A 20735-nucleotide genomic window follows, 5' to 3' on the forward strand; every position below is an offset into this window, starting at 1 on the left:
TTTCATACCTGAAAAAACTTCAAACAAACTCTACAAACATTTTTCAGCTAAAACAATAGATTTATCTGTGTCAGAGTAAGATTTCATGACTGCTGGATATCTAACACACTGGGTATGTTGGATTTACTCACATTTTTTTTTTTTTTTTTTTTTAGATTTTAAAAGCAAGAGCTCACAGGCTTAGGCTCGTCAGAATAATCAAATCTCACCTTAAACTTTTTTTTCTTCTTCTTTTTTTTTGCAACAGATAGTTTAGGTAAAACGAATACTTTGACTTTGTTGATAAAGAGGTCAATATAAAATAAAGATCTGCATTCTTGACAATTAAGGCATCAGCTGAACACTTGTTGGTGGAAAGAGTAACTTCCCTTCAACTGTTTTTTCTAGTCAGCTGGTTGCCAGATGATGGTTTCTGATTCTGTAACAGGAAAAAAGTACACAAATTATGCACACGCAACGAAAGGAAAAACAGCTAGAAAGTAGAACATGGTTTTTGGAAGTGCTACAAGGGAATCACTGAAATTGCAAGCGGGTCATTTCCTTCAACTGTGCTCTGACAATGGACGTGCCCATCCTGATCCTTCAACGGCCTATTGGATGAGGCTGGGTGTGGTTTGATTAAGGAAATTGATGAAAAGTCACGCTGAGTTGTTTGGGGGCCTAATGAACCAAGAGTAGACTGTGACTTTCAGCAGCAGATGTGGACCGGGTGGCAAACAGAGCTTGGTTGTGGGGGAAGGGTGCTCGACTCGGTCTCTGAACTCCCAGATGACCCACTCTGTAAGAACAATGGGGACTTGTGTTGTAAACCATCTTTCACTTTTGCATATTTCTCAGAGAAGATTTGGAAGAGTCACGCTTTCACCAGTGCGCTTGCTACAGTAGCTGTCAGTTTTTTAAGGCCCACATTGTGGCATTACATGATATCCATTACATAATGAATAAATGTACATTGAAACAAGGCGGGAAACCATGTCAATGTGGAACTTTTAAAGATGGTGTTTAAAGCAACAGCTTGAGCTAGAGAAATCAAACTAGGTTAGATTTTTGAAAGCTGGTGCTGCCATGCTGAGCTCACAGTTGCAGTCAAATATGGTGCTATTGAAGTTTGTCCACATTTAATTTAAGAACACACAATTGCGTCTCCTTTCAGGTGCACATGGATAGCTGCATACATAAACACCACCTCTATCCTGAAAAGCCTTTGTGATGATTTTCTGCTTAATTTATAGAAACACTAAATGTTTTTTTACCAGTGGTTGTACAAAAGAAGCAATTTATAGATGTTTGTTTCCATGTTTGGATTTAGAAACTTCGTGTGAAAAATTAGATGTTTGATAACATTTAATTGAGAAAATAACTGAAAGATTAATTAAATAATCATTAGTAAAAGCCCTGGTTTCAGGTAGGAGCCCATTTATTAAATGTAACATATGATATTGGGGATTGTTTGTGCATCGGAAAAGAAATGATTATAATATTGTCTGATGACGATGGGAAAAATGAAAGTGTTACAGGTCTTACTGTGCAGGGATACTGTGCATCTGACCACAGATATCTACACTGCATAAGATCAGACTTCAGAGAGAATAACAGTAAAAGGGACAAAGATGAAGAGCAAAAATAAATTTAATAAAGTAGATTAGTATCAGAAATTGTCACAGCAACAAGTTCACAATATTCAGTGTCTAATAGTGTGATGCACATTTAAAATGATGTAAGCCAACAAGAAACCAAGTGGCTAACCTCAGCTCACATGAAACCAGAAACCAATGAGAAACGAGCAAGAGTCACGAAACATTTTCCACGTTAAATATTGGCATGCACAAATGCAAATAGTTGGCATAAAGTGATATGTTTTTGTTCAGAATTGGTGCTTATTCTTTTCAATAATTTCATTTATATGTATGACTTTTTTGTTTAAGTCATGGGCTAAAAAAGTGCAAAGATTATTCAGCCCGTGTGGGTAGAGTGTTGTCTAGACAACCATTTGTTTTCTTTTGTTCTTTTATTTATTTATTTATTTTTTATTTTCAGCCTGAGGAAGTCGAGGAAGCTGCACGTCAGCAGAACCTATTTGGCAGGAAGCTTTTTGCGGGTGTTCTGAATACATTTGAGATTGACATGGGGGGGGGGTGCAAAGTAGACGTAGGCTTTTAGATCATGTCATGCTTCTATTTTTCGTGTTTATCACATAACACTTTGTACAGAAACACGATTTAGCTTTAAAACACCATAAACACAGCCAGTCATTATTGTTTTGGACTGCGGTCATCCACAATTTAAACAGACATATATATTATGAAATACTAAATACTAACAGATGTGCTTCCTTTTCACCACACCGGGCTTAACTGTTCATATTTGTATTGACAGGCAAGTCACAGAGGAGTCAGGACAGCAGGTTTTTAGGCTTCACTTGGTTGACGTGTTTTACTTTAAATCAGAGCAACTCTTTCATTTCCACATATCAGCCTAACAATTTATGGGACCTTTTTTTCCTAGAGGAGTTGTCGGGCATCAACTTTAAATCCCATTTTAAAAGAGGTGGTCTCTCTCCTCAGACTTTGTGTAACACATGATGACACACATCTGCAGAGTCTGAGTCAAAACTTCCTTGTTTACTTCTTGTGTTTCTCATACTTACCCTGCCTGAGAAAATCCCAGCATTGTTTTAAGTCAGAGATATCAGATGTAATTGTATTGCCCCAAACTTGGGGTTTGTTTGCGTTCAGTTAGGCATTTTATTCCCCCTAACAGCTTGCTGTCTTAGATTTGAACCATTTTGCTTGGAGGGGGCCTTTGAGCCTGTCCTAGCTATCATAGAGTGAGAGGTAGGGTACATTCTGGGCAGGTAGTTTATTCCACACTAATGCAAAGAGATGGACAATTAGTGACATTCACATTTAAACTTACAGCAAATGTGGAATCACCAGTTAACCTGACAAGTCTTAGTACTTTGAGTGAAAGCGAGACTATGGAGACAGAAATCGAACCCTTCTTTGTGTTGCTAACCGCTACAGTCCTGTTCTCCCTGCGAATCTTAAATTATCAATCAATATATGATGTTCTGTTTTCCTTTCAGAAAAGCAGTTACTGGGATGATAGTGTCTAATGTAAGTCAAAATAAGAGAGGAGTCGATTTTCTGCAGGACAAAAATAATTCTCAGTGAATTTTCATCACAGAGCGTGGGGTCTGGTCCCTAAGGCATCCTTCTGATTGCAAATTGAATCAAAACGCCTCGGGGCTGATGGCAGGCAGCAGGCAGCAAATCGTAGTAAAAGGTGCTGTGGAGGACTGAGTTTCAGTCAACTTTTCTCAGCAGTTGTTGGAAAAAACTTTTTTCATTTCTTTTCTTTTCTTTTTTTTATGGCTATCCAAAGTAATCCATGGAAAATGACACAACTTCTGTTAGCGTGTTATGTTTTGCCGGTACGTTTGGAGGATTGGACGAATATGTTTACTTCTGCCAGTTGTTGAACTAACAGTTGGAAAATTGTAACATGGTGCACAACCCTACTTGCTGGTAATTATACAAAATACCTCAAGTTTAAAAAAATCTATATTTATTTCCAGATTCTGGGACCAGAGTAGTTCCTTTTGGGCCCGAACTGGAATTGGTCCTGATGAATGATTTATTGGTTGTTTAAATAAGACAGAAAATAAATAAATAAATAAATAAATAAATAAATGTAAAAAGAATCAGAACAAAGGTTTTTGGTCTTACACCAAAGGAAAGTCTCTAGCACTGTGGTTTTTGAACAGGTTGTTGTAAGTGGAGTGTATTTACAGTACCTTAAAGTATTTTTGTTATAAAGTACCTAAAAATGAGAGAAAATTAACAAACTTCTGTTAAGTCACACAACACGGACTTTTTGCCTTAATTAAATGTGGTCCAAGTGTGCTAAGACTTTTCGTTGATCAAATTGCTCTATAAATATTGCTGAAATCTCTGGCACTTTGCATTATACTTAACTTTGCACAGACAGTGTCAGATTGGTTTAGCAAGTGTGGCTCATGTTGCCAACAACATGAGATATTTTTGAATGTGGTTACACATTGCATTGTTCAAGTGCTACATGCGACACACCAGTTTCTTCATCAGACTGTAGGCCCGTGCTGGTTAGCAGGATGTCGTCTGTTTTACTTTAAACCTTGTTTGTTTAAAGCTTCCTGTCAGAGGAAGACGGACGGTGCTGACTACTGGGCCTCGTGGCATTGTAAAATTTTAGACAGTTATGGAAGTTGTAGGTATCTTGATGCATGCTCAGTCATCCAGGTGAGGAAATCTGAAAAAGTTGAGTCTGTTCATCCGGCCGTAGCGTTTTCAGTCCAAGTGACTCATCCAGGTGATCTGAAGAAGTCTTCAGAAGAAGAGTGATGAAACGTTTTTCCTGAAAATGCTACGCCCAGATGAACACAATCAACTTTTTACGATCGGTTGTAGGTAGTTCTCCTATAACCCACTTATGTTAAGAAAACTGTGTTTGTACAATGGTTCCCTTTTAATTTCCTGTCAGTAAATAAATAATAGCCTCTGTGTTTCAGAGGAATGGCTGCCAAAGCTGAATCTCTTGATATTGATTCATGGTGACATTTTCTAGTAAAAGTGGACTTTGAAATTCAGTGTAAGGCTATTGATATTGAAAGGTAGCATTTGGATGTGAGCACTTATTTAAGAAATGCCTGACCATATAAGATAAGATAAGATAACCTTTATTAGTCCCACACGTGGGAAATTTGTTTTGTCACAGCAGGAAGTGGACAGTGCAAAAGTTATGAGGCAAAAATTAGAATACAATAAGAATAAATACAGTACACAACTGTACAGAATAGAATAAAATAAAATACTATATACAGTAGAATAAAATAAAATAAATATACAATAAGATAAAAATAGAATACAAATACTATATACAACTGAGTAAAAATACAACGATGACAGAAAGGATTATTGCACTTAGTATTATTGCATATGTATGGATGTGTGTGCTTGATCAGTTAAAGTCTTTATTATGGAGTCTGACAGCAGTGGGGAGGAAAGACCTGCGAAATCTCTCCGTCCCACACCGTGGGTGCCGCAGTCTCCCACTGAAGGAGCTGCTCAGTGCTGTCACAGTCTGCTGCATGGGGTGGGAGATGTTGTCCATCAGGGATGACAGCTTAGCCGCCGTTCTCCTGTCACTCACCACCTCCACTGGGTCCAGAGGGCATCCTAGAACAGAGCTGGCCCTTCGGATCACCCTGTTCAGTCTCTTCCTGTCCCCAGCAGAGATGCTGCCGCCCCAGCAGACCACACCATAAAAGATAGCAGAAGCCACAACAGAGTCATAGAAGGTCTTCAGGAGTGGGCCCTCCACTCCAAACGACCTGAGTCTCCGCAGCAGGTACAGCCTGCTCTGCCCTTTCCTGTAGAGGGCGTCTGAGTTATGAGTCCAGTCCAGTCTATTGTTCAGATGAACATCCCAGTTACTGCAGTTGTACTGGTAAGAGCTGTGCTGGTTATTATCAGCAGGAGCTGAATTGTTATGAAAAAGTGTGACACTACAATGCAGCACCAATGGAGAACTTGTACTGTCTCCATCAGCGTGACCATACAAAGTCATAGTTAGCCACAGTTTACGCATGTTCTTGTAAACATTAGGCTCGCAGGTCTGTCCCGTCTTCCCGTGTGGTGATTCAGAGCAGGTTTTAAATGGGAACATAACTGTCACAGTTGTGTTATCACTTGTATTTGTTGGCAGGTTTATTAATTTTTTAAAATTAATTATGACATTTTTAATCATTACTTACCAACAGTGTGCGGCAAGGAAGCAGCATGGCATGTAGAGGACCAACTCCTTCAACTCACATATGGTACAGACTAATCTGTGTAGTCACAATGTGAATTCAGAACTTTCTGCTAATACACTGAACGTTATTGTGCAAGAGTGATATGAATACTGAATAAACCACTTTTACCACTTTTTCTAAGATCATACAGAAAATCTGATAAGTAAATGGGGGAAATATGCTGGAGATTCCCTGATGATGAGTGTAATTGCAGCTATATATGTGTGTGTGTATATATGTATATATATGGGTGTAGCCACTGTAATTTGACACAATTACAGTTGCCACACTGTGCTTTCATTGGTTAAATGAGGTCGTGTGTGTGTGTGTGTGTGTGTGTGTGTGTGTGTGTGGTTTTGTTTTTTTAATCAGGGCGAGCCATGGGATAGATATAAATGAGAAACAAAGAGAGAGCAACTTCCTAATCACAATATAGACCCACCTCAAAACATATCCTTTCACTGAATGTTTTTCCTACATAAAGAAATTGGTTGATTTTGATCCAGCTTCATCCTCATTTCTGACTCTAATGTGGACCATAATTTACAAAATGAACATTGTTAAATTCAGTAAAGTTAAAACCAGCAATGACATCAGTTGTACACCCACCTCAAATGTCACAGTCTAAAGCCAAGCCATCTTGTTTTTCTATAAACAATCACTGAGCATCACTGTCTTAGAATATATTTTAGTTTCAGTAGTAAAACCAGTTGAATGTCAGTGATGTAGAGTAGCAGAAGCCAGCATTGGAACCCTGAAGGTTTAAGCTGTTTTGGGTTAAATTACCAGCGAAAACTTCAAAAAGTGCATTTGGGTAAACTTTAAGGACCATATCACCATGTGCGATGGAGTGGCTGATCAAAAGAAGTTATAGCATATGAAAGGTCCCTCATTTATCTTTTGATAGACTCATCTGCAGCTTTTTTCCATAATCATCATGTAGTTTAAAGCATGTTACACCTTAACTGGATCTTCTGTAGCAGATGAGATGTTTTTTGAGGTTACCACTAACATAAATCCTTTGAAGTCCCAAATATTGTCATAGTGATCGGTGTTCAACCTTGTATGTAGGACATGCTCCTATGCCAGTTGGCGTTCTATCATGTTTTACAGTTGTGAGAAGCTGCTTAGCCACACAGTCTGTTACAAATTAAGCCTTCACACTGTTTAGCTTGAAGCTATCAGTTCTTATCAGCTGCACATGTTAATGTTCTATCAATACTATTGAACAAGTAAGAGCCTTTCCCATTCAACAGTCAGACACTGGTTCAAATAAAACTGTTAAGTAAGTGTTTCTAAATAATTCAAACTAAGCAGTAAGTTGTCTGTCTGGATATTTAAACCCAGTAGCTTGTTAATAAATGCAAAGGCTATGTTAAATTAGGTAATGTATCCTACACTGTTGTCATTAGCTCAAAGGATCTTTAAGTCTCCTAGTGATCTAGGTGGAAGGAAACTTTTGTTCCTTTTTGTAGGTGAACCTGTCGCTCAGCAGTTGGGTGTTGGCTGTAGCTCTCTGCTGCTTGCTCTTTCTCTTAAATTTAATGTAGACAACTAAGACATAAATGTATATTTAAGGAAAGACCAAATGAGTCGCGAGTTCAGAATATTTCCTTCAGGAGAGATGTGTAAGCCATGTCATGCCCAAAGATTAGCAACACAAATACCAATGCCTTTGACAAAAGGAGGCATTGAGTGCCTTCAAATCTGTCATCTCTCTGTAATTTGTAGTCGACAGACAGAGTTGGCCTTCAGAAATGTCGGGGTGGAGCTCAAAGTCTTCACATCGTGCTGGATGTGTTTCATGTTGAAACATTTTGTCCGTCTTGCCACACAGTCTTGTTTGTGTCCGAGTTTTAGTTGGTTGTAACTCTGAAGAGAGATTGTTTACTGATCAACTGAAAGAGTGAGCTATAATCTGTTGTTCGTGACTGCAAAGATTAAAAAAAAAAAAAAAGTCACACTGCAGTGCACTTTTTCTGCTAATGTCATATTTTGTTTTTGGTTTGTTTGTTTTTTACAGAAATCAGAATCAGAAATGCTTGATTAATGCCGTAGGAAATACATGTTCTTATTTTTAACTGAGAAACTTGCTTTAAGTCGGTCAGTATTTCCGATATAATAGGAAGTGGTTATTTTGTGGTTTCCCGTGCTCTCTGACCCACTGCACAACAGCAAACATACATACATGCACCTTTCATATCAAAACTTGTCTTACATAAGTGTTAAATTACCTTTCTTTTTCTTGGGTCACATGAATAGACTTTGGTCCCTTGCCTATTATCCTAACACTATCCAAACAGACTATTTTGAGTCACAACGATTGGATTTCCTTTAAACAGACTATTTCCTTAGTGTTATCTTACTGTGAGTAAAACACTGAAAATTGGTTTGTGAGTTTGAGGATTGGGCAGACAGTCAAGAAGTGTGTCGCTGGAGATTTGATAACGGCACAGATTCAGGAGGCGGTATGAAACAGCCTCACCAAATATGGGAATGTACATGCATGTGGACACCCTTAACTCTTTTTTTTTTTTTTTTCTGGTATGGGTGGAGTTTTCTGATATACATTTTATTTATTTTAAACCAAAATGACAAAACTAATAAACAGACAAGAAGAAATAAAACTAAGTTGCGCTCAACAGTTTGATTTTACTCCAGGGGTTGAATTCTTAAAATCTGTCACTAAATTGTTAAGGAGACTAGTTAGAGTGCAGTAGGATTCTCTGCACATCATGTTTCTTTGTTCATCTTTATAAATGCACATTCACACCTTTTCTTGATCTCATGATGTTAACTACAAGCTTTTTTTTTTTCTTTTTAAATACTTCTCAATGAATACTAATGTTTATTTAGTGTCTTATAGTTTCTATATCTTGTGTATATACAGTTGTTTAATTTAAATTGGGACGAGTTACATATTTCACACTAGCTAATATAGTTTGCTAATCTGATGCCTGGGTTCACAGTATGAGTATGAGGTACTAAACTTAAAGAAAATCTTGATCATCTCAGTTCTGCTTTTTTCCCCCCCCCCCACTTTTGCTGTGTGGTTAGTACACAGTGTGGTAGAAAGGCATCTGTTTAATCAACCACAAGTTATTCCTTCCTAGTTTACATTCTCTGGTATGGGCAGCTTGAAATTTCGTCATGCCTGCTAGAGTCATTACATGTTTTCTGTTTAAGTCATTATGAGATACTTGGACAGTAAAGCCTAAGAGAACACTTCAGTCTTGTTCTATCTTCCTACTTTTGTCGAATTTCATTAGTAAGCCTGAGTTGGCCTAAAAGCATCCAAACACAGTCCGCCTGATACAGTCAGGAAGTTGATCCATGGAAGTGATGATGAGCTGGCAGCTGAGGCCAGCTGAGTGTGGGTGAATCAGCTTTCCTTATTTAGGATTTTCAAAATGGGAATGGCTCCTCCCTGCTGCTGCTTTCATCTCATGGTAAAGACAGAAGCTCAACAACATATGATGGGATAGACATTAAAAGACTGTCATGATCAAGACTTAAAGCCTGTTAATTCTTTGGCAAGTGTTTTAGACATTTGACCCCCAGATGTCCGTGAGTTTGCAAGTTTGTGTTGTAATATTTACTCCAAATTTTTCAAACTAATAAAGCTGAACTAAAAATGACATTTTATTAAACAATAAAGTGTCAACTTAAATTAGCTAATTTAGGTTTAACTAAGTGCAATGCTGTAGTGCCATAGAAGCTAATGTATAGAATAGAATAGAATTCAACTTTATTGTCATTGCACATGCACAGGTACAGGGCAATGAAATGCAGTTTGCATCCATCCACAAGTGCTTTAGTGATATAGATATATTACAATATATATTAGCAATAATATAGATATGTAAGTATATTACAGAAATGGGTCTATTATGGTATGTTATAATGTACACGGTATGAAGTATGTTGTGAATATTCAATAACTATAAGTATGTACAGCTGTGATGAAATTAAATCTGAAACCTGGTATGTTTTTAAAAAGAAACCCATCTTCCTGTATTTTAGGCCACACAAGTTTCAGATCTCACTGAGTTTGAATGTCTTTAAAGTTTTTTTTCTGTGCCACATTCAACCTCCACAACCACAACAGCACATGCCAGCACCTTCCTCTTTCTCTTTGCTCTCTTAGAATTTAGTATGTTTGTAAAGCCATTTCAGCATGTGCAGCTGTTGTAAAAATGTGTCCAATGTAGATGTTTTAATGTCATCTATCAGTGACCTGTTTTGTTTTCTCTGTTTTATTTTGCAGATGGACCTGAGCTTACTTTTAATAGCAGCATTATCAGCAGCCCTCAGTGGCAGCTTGGCACAGCAAGGTAGGAAGTTAAAGTTCCCGTTTTGCTCCTTTTCTTATCTTAACTATTAATTATAATCTAACCTACTGCACAAGGTATTTTCATCCCTTTGCAGTACAGCCACAAGAGCACTAATTTACTAATATTTATTTTTTCATCCTAAGAATGTGGAACTGTTTCTCTCAGGAACCTGTTTCAGGGAACTAAACGGGTCAAAGTCTGCTGATGTAGCAACAGCCTTTTTAAAAAAAATGTTTTTACATGCAGCAAAACCGAGATACAAGGCCACATGTAGGCTTTTGCAATCTTTTAAAAAACACAAGCACTCACGCAATATAACAAGCAGAGTGAAGCCTGTTATATTTTCCACGAGTATGTGAGGGGTTTGCTTAGGCCTGCGTGACATAAATTTCATAACTACAAAGTGTGAACATGAGGCACTGATTGCAGACTCCTCTTCAGAGACGTTATCGTCACATGCATTGACAATATAAAAGATGGGCCTAGCCACAGAGATGTCACCCATCAGTTTCTGATGTCCAATGTTTTGGTGATTTGAACCTAAAGGTGACGAGTAGGAGGCGAATCTGACCTGGCATGCACACCACTTAGCTAAGACCCTGAATAGTCTTTGTTTCTGACATTTAGAATGACATAAAATACGCAAAATGGATTTAATGTTTTTGACTTAATAGATTTCCGTAGGATATGGTATTTTTTGGAAGCCACAAAAGTCACCCCTGCTGGGACGTATGCATTGGTTTAGCCTTCCTCACGGTGTGCTGTTGATGATTTATTCCAGTTGCTCAGTTAAGTAACTGAGTATCAAAATATACATATTTGGTAGAAGGCAAATTTCCTGGCTTGGTAGTGTGCACATAAGGAAGGTGTTAAGTGTGCATGTGGTCTTTTTTCATAACAGTCTTCTGTATTATGACTGACTTCCTGTCCTCCTCATGGAGCATCTCTGTATTAGGTGTGTAGAGTTTAACTACTGCAAAACCACTCCCACTGGCACAGAATCTCTTTCCACTTGATCACTGCCTCATTGATCTATATCTGATTTTTATTTTTGACTCTTCCTTTGTTTCTGCTATTCTTGATCTGACATCTGACTGGGTTTTAAAAAATAGTGGTCCTTTCTTAAACAATTAGCTTCAAACACAGAAGTACTAGCCTATGAGTATGTACTTCTTTTTTCCATGAAAACTGCCCTGTAAGAAGTCTTACAGAGGTCAGTAAAGTACACAGACCACCCAAGAACCACCAAATAGTTCCTGAAGTAGAAATGATTTATTGTTACACTTTCTTTTTCTTTCTTTTCTTTTGCTCTTGACACACATTATGAATGATAGTGATAGAAAAGTTTTCACACTGGCTTGTTCTCATGCTTTTTCCCCTTTCAAATCTTCATTCATGGTTTTATGACTGTTAGTCCTTTTGGCCAACAGTTGGAGTTTTTTGTTTTATGGAGTTAGGTCATTACTTGGTGAGTTGTCTGGAGCTTTTCCCAGCATGACTCAGTTTTCTGGTCTGGGAGGGGGGAAGGGAGGAGGAGGGAGGGGGGGTGCTTTCCAGCCAAAAGCTGCTTTGAGTTAGTGAGCTAATGGAAAAGATTGTATCATCTTGGCTAAAAGGAACTTGTGTCATCTCTTTCAGATGGAAGCATATGCATCAAGGCAAACGCGCAGTCATGTGGGGAATGCATCCAGGTCTCTGAGATCTGTGGATGGTGCACAGATGAAGTGAGTTGGATCAGCAAAGCTGTGTCAAAGCTGTTTTATCACATGAGTGAAAAAATATCAGAGAGCTCTTTATCAGTGAGGAAAGTTTCAGTTTCCTTGAGCTGCACAAAAAATGATGAAAACTGTAATATCTGTCATTGTCACCATTATTAAATAGGAGTACAAGACTGGAGTCATTCTGCAATTCAAAACAAATGAAATAGTTCAAGTGACAAAATGCAATAAAATCCATTTAATTAAATTAACTTTCACCTTTGTTTATATGAATGCGTGCATGTAATCTGTACTCATCCTGTAAGCAGTATAAGTACTCAGGAGTTAAGCGATTAGAGACTTTTTGTTTTTCACCCAATGGCAAGTAAACCACAGTTGGTCCATTAATTGTAAACAGCAGTGCTGCTCCTGCTGCTGCTTCTTCACTGGAAACTTGGTCAGGATGAAGCTGCTTAATTAGATGTTTAGTAGGGCTGTGCGATATGACAAAAATCTCATATCCCGATATAAGACATTTATCGTCCTGACAACGATATAAATCACAAAAATGTAATATTTTCTGTAAATTCTGTGAATCTCTGGCAACTCGACTTGCGTTTAGTTTTTTCAGCTGGGCGTCCTTTACCTGGATTCGAGTGTTTTAACTGATGCATGAAACTATACATTTTTAGACATAAGTTGTAACAGCCACCATTTTCTCTCAAAGTTTGAGTCTGACGGCTCTTTTTTTGCTTCTCATTTGTAAACTCTGCATACTCTCTCATGTGATTCAGTTTGTTTTGAAAAGTCTCAACAGGATCTTGAGCTTTATTGTGAAAGGTTTACGTGGAAAACAAACAAGCGTACAGCGGAGCCACGCGATGGTTTTACCGTCATTGTTGCTAACGAAAACACGTAAAAACAGGCACTTGTCCGCCCATAGTGTGGTTATATTAAATATAAGAGAAAGAGAGAGCTTTAAGAAATTAATATAGCCACTAAGGTGACCGTCAAAACGATGAAAAATACTGCTGTAAACAGTTTATTTTACGACATCACGAAACAAACGAGAGCGTAATAGGAAACGATAGACATGTTTATATCGTCATTTGATATATATCGTTATATCGAAGGGCCCTAACATACACTCTTATATTTGTACATATATTTATTCTTATAATTCTCAGATTTACCCATTCGTATATTTTTCTTGTTCTTATGTTATTGTATTTTGCACACCTCTGTTGCACACACATAAGAATTTCGCTCACATGTGCTGTACCAGTGTACCTGCACATGTTATGTGATGCGGGAAATCTCCAATTTTTTTTAATTTTTAAAATTTTTTTTGAGATTAAATAATATACCATTGTAAAGACGACACAAGAGTTCCAGAGGCTCTTCTGGGAGCCAGAGTCGACCAGAAAACATTTCCCCGAGCTTGAGTCCTCTATGAAGAGCAGCCTTTCCTTATCGGCAGCGGTCACAGCCGCTACAGAGCGCTGGCAGGTTTGTTTCCCTGGGCCTTAAAACTGCAAAGGCGGCACGGTGCTGTCACGCTGATGGTAAAAACACAGGCCTTTACCACAGTGCCGCTGTGCCACTTTATTTTTTAACAAAACACTACGCTTTATGTATAAAGAACTGCCTATTCTACTACTTATTGAAGAAAAAGAATCCACAAAAGATTATTTTTACTTTCTTTTATTTGTTCCAGATAAATTATAAATTATTTTTTAAAAAGCAATGAAATGCATCAGATGTCTCCCATGCTTTCTTTTCTGCTGTAATTTTTTTTTTTGAACATAAATTGGTCTATTGAAAATAAAAATGTAGTAAGAAACACTACATTTTTTCAATAGGCCAATTTATGTTTAAGAAAACCCCAACAATCAAATGATCCCATCTGAGCAAGCACTGGGCGACGGTGGGAAGGAAAAACTCCTTTGTCTTAAAAAGAAGAAACCTTCGACAGAACCAGGCTCAGATGGTGCGGCTTCTGTCAAGACCGGTTGGGGGTTAGGTAGTTAAAAAACTACTCTAACGGTACAGCACTACAGCTTTTTGGTGGAAATGGGTGGAAGGATGGGTGTTACACCTCGTTTCATTGGAGGTCTTACAGGTGGTCGGGGTGTAGATTCAGCTTTTTTACAAATAGGTGGCAGAGGGACAGGACTAGGTCGTGGAATTATAACTAGTTGGGTGGGAATAGGTTGTCTGTGAAGGTTCTCAGTCATGGGAATAGGTTGCTTTCCACTTCTGGATATAGGTGGAACACACATCCTACGAAAAGGTGGTAGGTTGTCGGTCGAGAAAGTTTCTTTTTTCGTTGGTTGTGTGACTTGAGGAGCGGGTGTCAACTTTGTCTTTTTCGGTCTAATGGGTGGCAGTGGAGTCCGCTGTAACTGTTGTTCGTCAGATGCATCTTCCCTGCCTACGTAAATGTATTTATGTTCCTCAAAAAGGGCAATGTCTTTTTCAACTTGACTCATTGCCTCTTCGAGAAACATTTTGTAATTGTATTTTTTGTGCTGTGAAGGGGAGATAGTAAAAGGGAGGGATTGATATTCAAAGTTTAGCTCATTAAACCTCCTCTTTAGGCCCTGGAGAATGTTTTGTTTCTCCTGTTCGGCCAGTGGTTTAACTGTTTCCTGTTGTTTTGTTAACCAGGCATCATTGTCCTGCTTAGCCTTTTCTTTCTCTGCGTTTCTTCTACGCAGGTAGCCTGGAACGACTCCGTAATCGTTTTTCTGTAAATAAAAGGGGACAAGTCCAGATTTCTCAAGGAGCTGCTTGTCCCCTTTGCGTGTATCCACACAAGCAGGTTGAGCCATGACTTTCTTCATGCCTGTGTGTTCTGGTTTTTTCCTGAATGTGTGTTCAGGTTTTTCGCCTTCTGGCCTCTGTGGGCACATTTCGCGATGAGATGGGGCCTTAACTGTTCTTGGCACCATGGTCCTGTGTTCATTTTTATATTTATTTTCTAATACAATTGCTTCCCTGTATTTAGAAATATACATTTTAGGTTTGGGTGGAGGAAGAGTACTCTACTTTGGGAGAAGGTTATAAGCGCTTTCATCTGAAAACACAATTCAATCGCTAGCTTAAAATCACCTGCAAGGGAATTCTACAACTGTGTGTCGAGGCACCCCTATTTATAGATTTTTATGGCCTGGCATGTGACATCATGGTGGCCTGGCATGTGACATCATGGTGGCCTGGCATGTGACATCATGGTAGCCTGTCTTTGTTCTGTCATTTAAGCCCCACCCCCCTGGTTACTGTTGCTATTGTAACTATTATATTATGAATGCTGGTAGCTAGCATTCCACACACACACATACACTTTTTGCCAAGGTTCCAGCTGCAGTCACCAAGACATGTAAATGTATTTAGTAACCCTCTGGGGTCCAGAGTATAATTGGCCGTTTTTGACTACTTTAGATTTTACCTCTATATTTCACCTTTAAAAAAATCTTCTTCTTTTTTTTTTTGGCACAACCTCAAATATCTGAAATTTGAGTTAATTTTTCATTTATACTATATTTGCACAATAGATCTAAATTCAGACAAAAAAAATTCAAAATCCGAGTAGAAAATACTTGTCATTTTTACTGTAAAAGCCACAAACATGTTTAAGGATTTGTTTTCATAACTTGAAATGCGAATAGAAGTTGTACATTTGTAAAAATTATGCACAAGTTTTGCAAACAACTTTATGTTCAGTATAATATATGCAGGTTTTCTTCCTGAATACTATCGTTGTTTATATTTACTGCGGGAAGAAACGGTTTTTATAAGGAAAAACACTAGAAAGCACTCAGTCCCCCTCCCAACTCCCCCAGCCTTTCCTATTGGTGAAAAAATATACCATGTGGACCAATCAAAAAATGATAGGGCAACATAGCATTTAGTTGTTTACGAAGGCGGGCAGGTGTATACATATAGTTTGAGTCTGACGGCTCTTTGTTTGCTTCTCATCTGTAAACTCTGCATACTCTCTCATGTGATTCAGTTTGTTTTGAAAAGTCTCAACAGGATCTTGAGCTTTATTGTGAAAGGTTTACGTGGAAAACAAACAAGCGTACAGCGGAACCACGCGATGGTTTTACCGTCATTGTTGCTAACGAAAACACGTAAAAACAGGCACTTGCCCGCCCATAGTGTGGTTATATTAAATATAAGAGAAAGAGAGAACTTTAAGAAATTAATATAGCCACTAAGGTGACCGTCAAAACGATGAAAAATACTGCTGTAAACAGTTTATTTTACGACATCACGAAACAAACGATAGCGTAATAGGAAACGATAGACATTTTTATATCGTCATTTGATATATATCGTTATATCGAACAGCCCTAATGTTTAGTGTACCTAAGGCGGATTTTCTTGCTGTGGTTGAAATACAAACAGACCACAGTATGAGGGAAAAGACCAAAAACATGCAGTTGGAATTAAACATTCATGCACAGTAACAAACAAATGTAAATGAAGTTCTTTTTATGCTGTGTCAGTGACGTTAACACAAGCAAGTAGAATTTTTGTTTACATTTATACTTCGATTGTAACTAAAAATGGATTTATAATCCAGCGTATATTTAAGTTGGTACACTAGACACAGAGTGGGGCATCAGGAGCTGTTCTCTCTGCCCCTCAGTGGCACAGAGGCCAATCTTTAACCTGCTAGTTCCCTAGTATAAAGTCTCAGTGGTATTAGAGTGGGCGGGCATTTCCTGTCTTCTGCATGCTCTGTCCAAGCAGCTCCCTCGCCTTATCAGAGGATACAGAGCATTTCCATTATTTCAAATACCTCTGAAGCAGACCATTTCCTGCTTTGCGCTACTTGTGGATAACCGTGGAAAACATACTGACCTGATTCTCTTAAAACCACATTACATTTATGTATGAACATGGCTGTAGATTCCACTTCTACTGTCACCTGACTTCAGTGTATGGTTATAACCATGTTTAGGTGAGAGACTCTTAAAATAAGTGAATTTATCTGAAATGAAACAGGGGGGGAAACACTGACTGATACCCGTGAGGCAAGATTCACATGTATGTGTTTAAGGGCTCATGTTCACTTTAAGCAAGGTTGTGGGAACACAGATCAACAAATTCCTACACCTGGTTAGCCTTGGATGTATACATATGTATATGAAACATTTTACATTTCTGTACATGTTCGTTGCAAAAAGAGAGAAACTAAAGGCAAAAAGAGCTAGATTGAACTGGGTTACAGTTTAACCACCCAGGAAACACAGACAGGCTTTAACCTGCACCACATTTCAAACAACAGAAGAAGCACAACCCTTAAACTGTCCAGTTTTGTTCTGCACAGAATAAAAACACTGAAACAGGGAAAAAAATTTAATTGATTAGATGGAAAGGCTGAGTTTTATTGGAGAGGAGGGCCAACTATAGGAAAACGGGTTTATAGTTAAGGTGAGCCTTTTAGTAAACTGTTGAAACCATGTCAGGGTTAAATGCTTTTTGTTCTCGTCATGTGCCAAGACAACTGCATTCCTGTTAAATCATGTCTGCTGCTCTCTATCAGCCTGCTGATATCCACCCCTGAGCTTATGAAACCAGGCCTCGACTTCAGTTTGTAGTTGAGTGAAGTCGTTTGGAGCACCTAAAGAGATCTCTCTTTAGAAGAAACGCTCTCTCGCAAAGTAGCTCTGCTTTAGAACTCATCAGATTATGTGCAGCTAGATGCAGGCAAAAAGAAAGGGGTGTTTTTATGTCATGAGGTTTTGGAAATAACTGAGTCAAAGCACTGTTTTCGTTTTGACTGGGTTCATTGTCTCGGCTTCTCCTCGACTGCTCCTTGTGGTGTCTCATGTGCATCCAATCTATATTCTCTGTTAGGCCTGTCAATCATCTGTTTCTCCTTTTCTCTCCTTTCCACGAGTAACAGTGAAAGCAACAGTGAAAGTAACAGTGAAGCCTTATCTTATGTTTCGTTGCATACTTTGTCATTTCAACATTCATGAGATTTGTATCTGCAGCACTCGTGCTCCAAAGATTAGTCTGTTTATTAGTTAAAATAACCAAACAATTTTGTTTCACTAAATGAGTCTTTAACCTTTTATACTTGTAAAGTGACACATTTAAATCAGTGTCATTAAAAACACTGACATTGAGGCTCCAGAATATAAGGTGCTCCATGGTGGATTGAAGCCTGGTAGAAAAATGAAAGCCACTAAGCTTAATTTTGGAAAATTAGATTTTAAACTTGAAAATACATTGTTCGTCTTCAAAGATCAAATTACTTAATTTTGGTAGGCTAATAAGATGCATAAATTAAGGAAGTAGCTTTGTCGAGAAAAAAAAATTAAACAAATTCAGTGAAAGGGGGGAAAAAAGGGAAATCCTTAATTTGAAGGGTCTGAAATGGTAAAAGCTGTGAGCAAGGGTGTGACATGTAGCCTCAAAACTATATAAATAAAACGCTAATGTGGACGTGGAGTGTTTTTAGACGAAAGCACAGTTTTCAAATTTACCTGGATCAGTGTAGATGTAGAGCCATAGGAATCCCCCAGCAGCCTACACCTATTGCAGCATAACTAAGGGAGCATTTAGATTCACCTGATCCAGCCCTAACTATATGCTTTAGCAAATAGGAAAGTTTTAAGCCTAATCTTAAAAGTAGAGATAGTGTCTGTCTCCCGAATCCAAACTGGAAGCTGGTTCCACAGAAGTGGGGCCTGAAAACTGAAGGCTCTGCCTCTCGTTCTACTTTTAAATACTCTAGGAACAACAAGTAAGCCTGCAGTCCGAGAGCGAAATTCTCTAATGGGGTGATATGGTACTATAAGGTCATTAATATAAGATGGGATCTGACTATTCACGACCTTCTTTGTGAGGACCAGGATTTTTGAATTCAAAATCCTGGTCTTCTGCCACATACAAGGATGTATTGTTATTCATTCTTTCACTGATTAGGTTATTGCGGCAGCGTGGTTTTCCTTTCACAATACAACCCAAAAGGAAAACACAAACAATTTGAAGAAAATTATCCCGGTCTGTGGTGGGAAAGTCATTTGGAGTAATTCTCTAATGGTCTTTTCTTCTTTTTGCAGAAGTTCCTCTCAGAGGGCGAGTCCAAATCAGCTCGCTGTGATGATGTGACCTACCTGAAGAAGAAAGACTGCAAAAATATTGAGGACCCCCGCGGCAGCACTGAAATTACCCAGAACAAAGATGTCACCGTTCGCAACAAGGATGGGAACGTAAAACTCAAGCCTGAGGAGATCACACAGATACAGCCTCAGAAACTCAAAGTGACGCTCAGATCTGGTAAGCAGGCGTATGCTGATGCTATGTTCCTGACTATGTTTACATTTATTAGCTAGCTGTTCAGCATCGATTTCAGTATTTTCACCGACGCCATCTTGGTATTTTGAAACCAGATGTGATGAGTGATGGCGGGTCTGACTGTGAAACCAAGGACACAGCAAACTCATGGGCTAACATTTGTGATTAGCAAGTCAATAGCCAGTGAACGTTCCCTGGATGATAGTAGTGGCCATAAGCTACTGCATGATTAATGTGGCAAAATGTTATGCCAGATGCCCTTCTTAATGCATCGTCAGGGGATTTGTGTGCTTCTGGGATCAAACTTGAGATCTTTTGCTTCTTAGGCAAATGCATAAATCACTGTATTATGAAGGCTCGGGTCTAGAAACTAGCGACTGAGCCCAAAGTTTGCTGAGGTCACAAAGCTAGAAGTCACCTTGAAGTCTTTTTTTTAACCAGAGGAATATAGATGTGAATATACATAACTTTCCCTAGGGATCAATAAAGTATTCTGATTCTGATATCCTGGTTGAATTTCTTTTACTCGTCACAGTTAAAACAGCTGTGTAAATACCCTAACGTAATTAGAGATTGTGTTATGTTAAAAAGGCTTTCAATATAGCCTGAACTTTTGATGCTTTGGCAGTTTGCTGAAACTGTTGTCAGGTCAAAACAAAAGCAAATTTTTATTTGGAGTAAATATGTTGATGGTTCATAGTTGGTGTAATGTCAAAGCAGTTTAGATTTAGAAGCCGTTATATTTGTGTCAGTCTCACCTTTAGCCACTTTAAAGCCAGTGGACTGGAAAAGATAAGAAATTTATAAGAATTATTTTAATAATTTTATCAGTTTGAAGAAGCTGGCATGATGCAAACTTAAATTTCCAAAGATGGTAAAATGAATTTGAGACCACCCCCTTAAATTATCTTTAGTTTCCAACCCTTTTGTATTTAAGTGTAACTCTGGTTTTCCAGTAAAAACAGGAAACTTGTCGTTAGTCTAATAACTAACAATGCTCTGCTTTTGCCTTTAAGGTGAGCCACAGACTTTTGACCTGAAATTCAAGCGTGCTGAGGATTACCCCATCGACTTATATTACCTCATGGACCTCTCGTTCTCCATGAAAGATGATTTGGAAAATGTGAAGAACCTTGGCACTGACCTCATGAGGGAAATGCGGGAGATCACGTCAGACTTCAGGATAGGTACGGTTAAAAACATGAAACCCAGTAAATGTCCTTCAAAACAGCAGAAAACCCTCAGCCTTCCAAATGAGTTTATAATCCCAAGTTAAGAAATGCTCTCCTTTTTTGTTTCGCCTTAAGGTTTTGGCTCCTTTGTGGAGAAAACGGTCATGCCTTACATCAGCACCACACCTGCCAGGCTAATCAACCCCTGTTCCAACAACGAGAACTGTACGAGCCCCTTCAGCTACAAGAACGTCCTGAAGCTCACCAGCAACGGAGACAGGTTTAACCAGCTGGTCAGTCAGCAGCAGATCTCAGGAAACCTGGACTCTCCAGAGGGGGGGTTTGATGCCATCATGCAGGTGGCAGTCTGTGAGGTGAG

The 20735-nt window shown here is 38.6% G+C and overlaps 1 protein-coding gene across 3 annotated transcripts in view; it reads left to right on the plus strand.

Moving 5' to 3' along the window:
- LOC309693364 (integrin beta-1-like) overlaps positions 1-20735 on the plus strand; it is a 31513-nt gene that overhangs the window by 2905 nt on the left and 7873 nt on the right. For all 3 annotated transcript variants that reach the window (XM_082512475.1, XM_082512476.1, XM_082512474.1), the window contains 5 exons: positions 10101-10167; positions 11806-11891; positions 18950-19166; positions 20201-20371; positions 20492-20730. In XM_082512475.1, the coding sequence (XP_082368601.1) occupies positions 10101-10167; positions 11806-11891; positions 18950-19166; positions 20201-20371; positions 20492-20730 (780 nt within the window). The remainder of the gene's footprint in view (positions 1-10100; positions 10168-11805; positions 11892-18949; positions 19167-20200; positions 20372-20491; positions 20731-20735) is intronic.

This window comes from Aulonocara stuartgranti (assembly GCF_965226115.1).
Source record: "Aulonocara stuartgranti genome assembly, chromosome: 18".
Lineage (NCBI taxonomy): Eukaryota > Metazoa > Chordata > Actinopteri > Cichliformes > Cichlidae > Aulonocara > Aulonocara stuartgranti.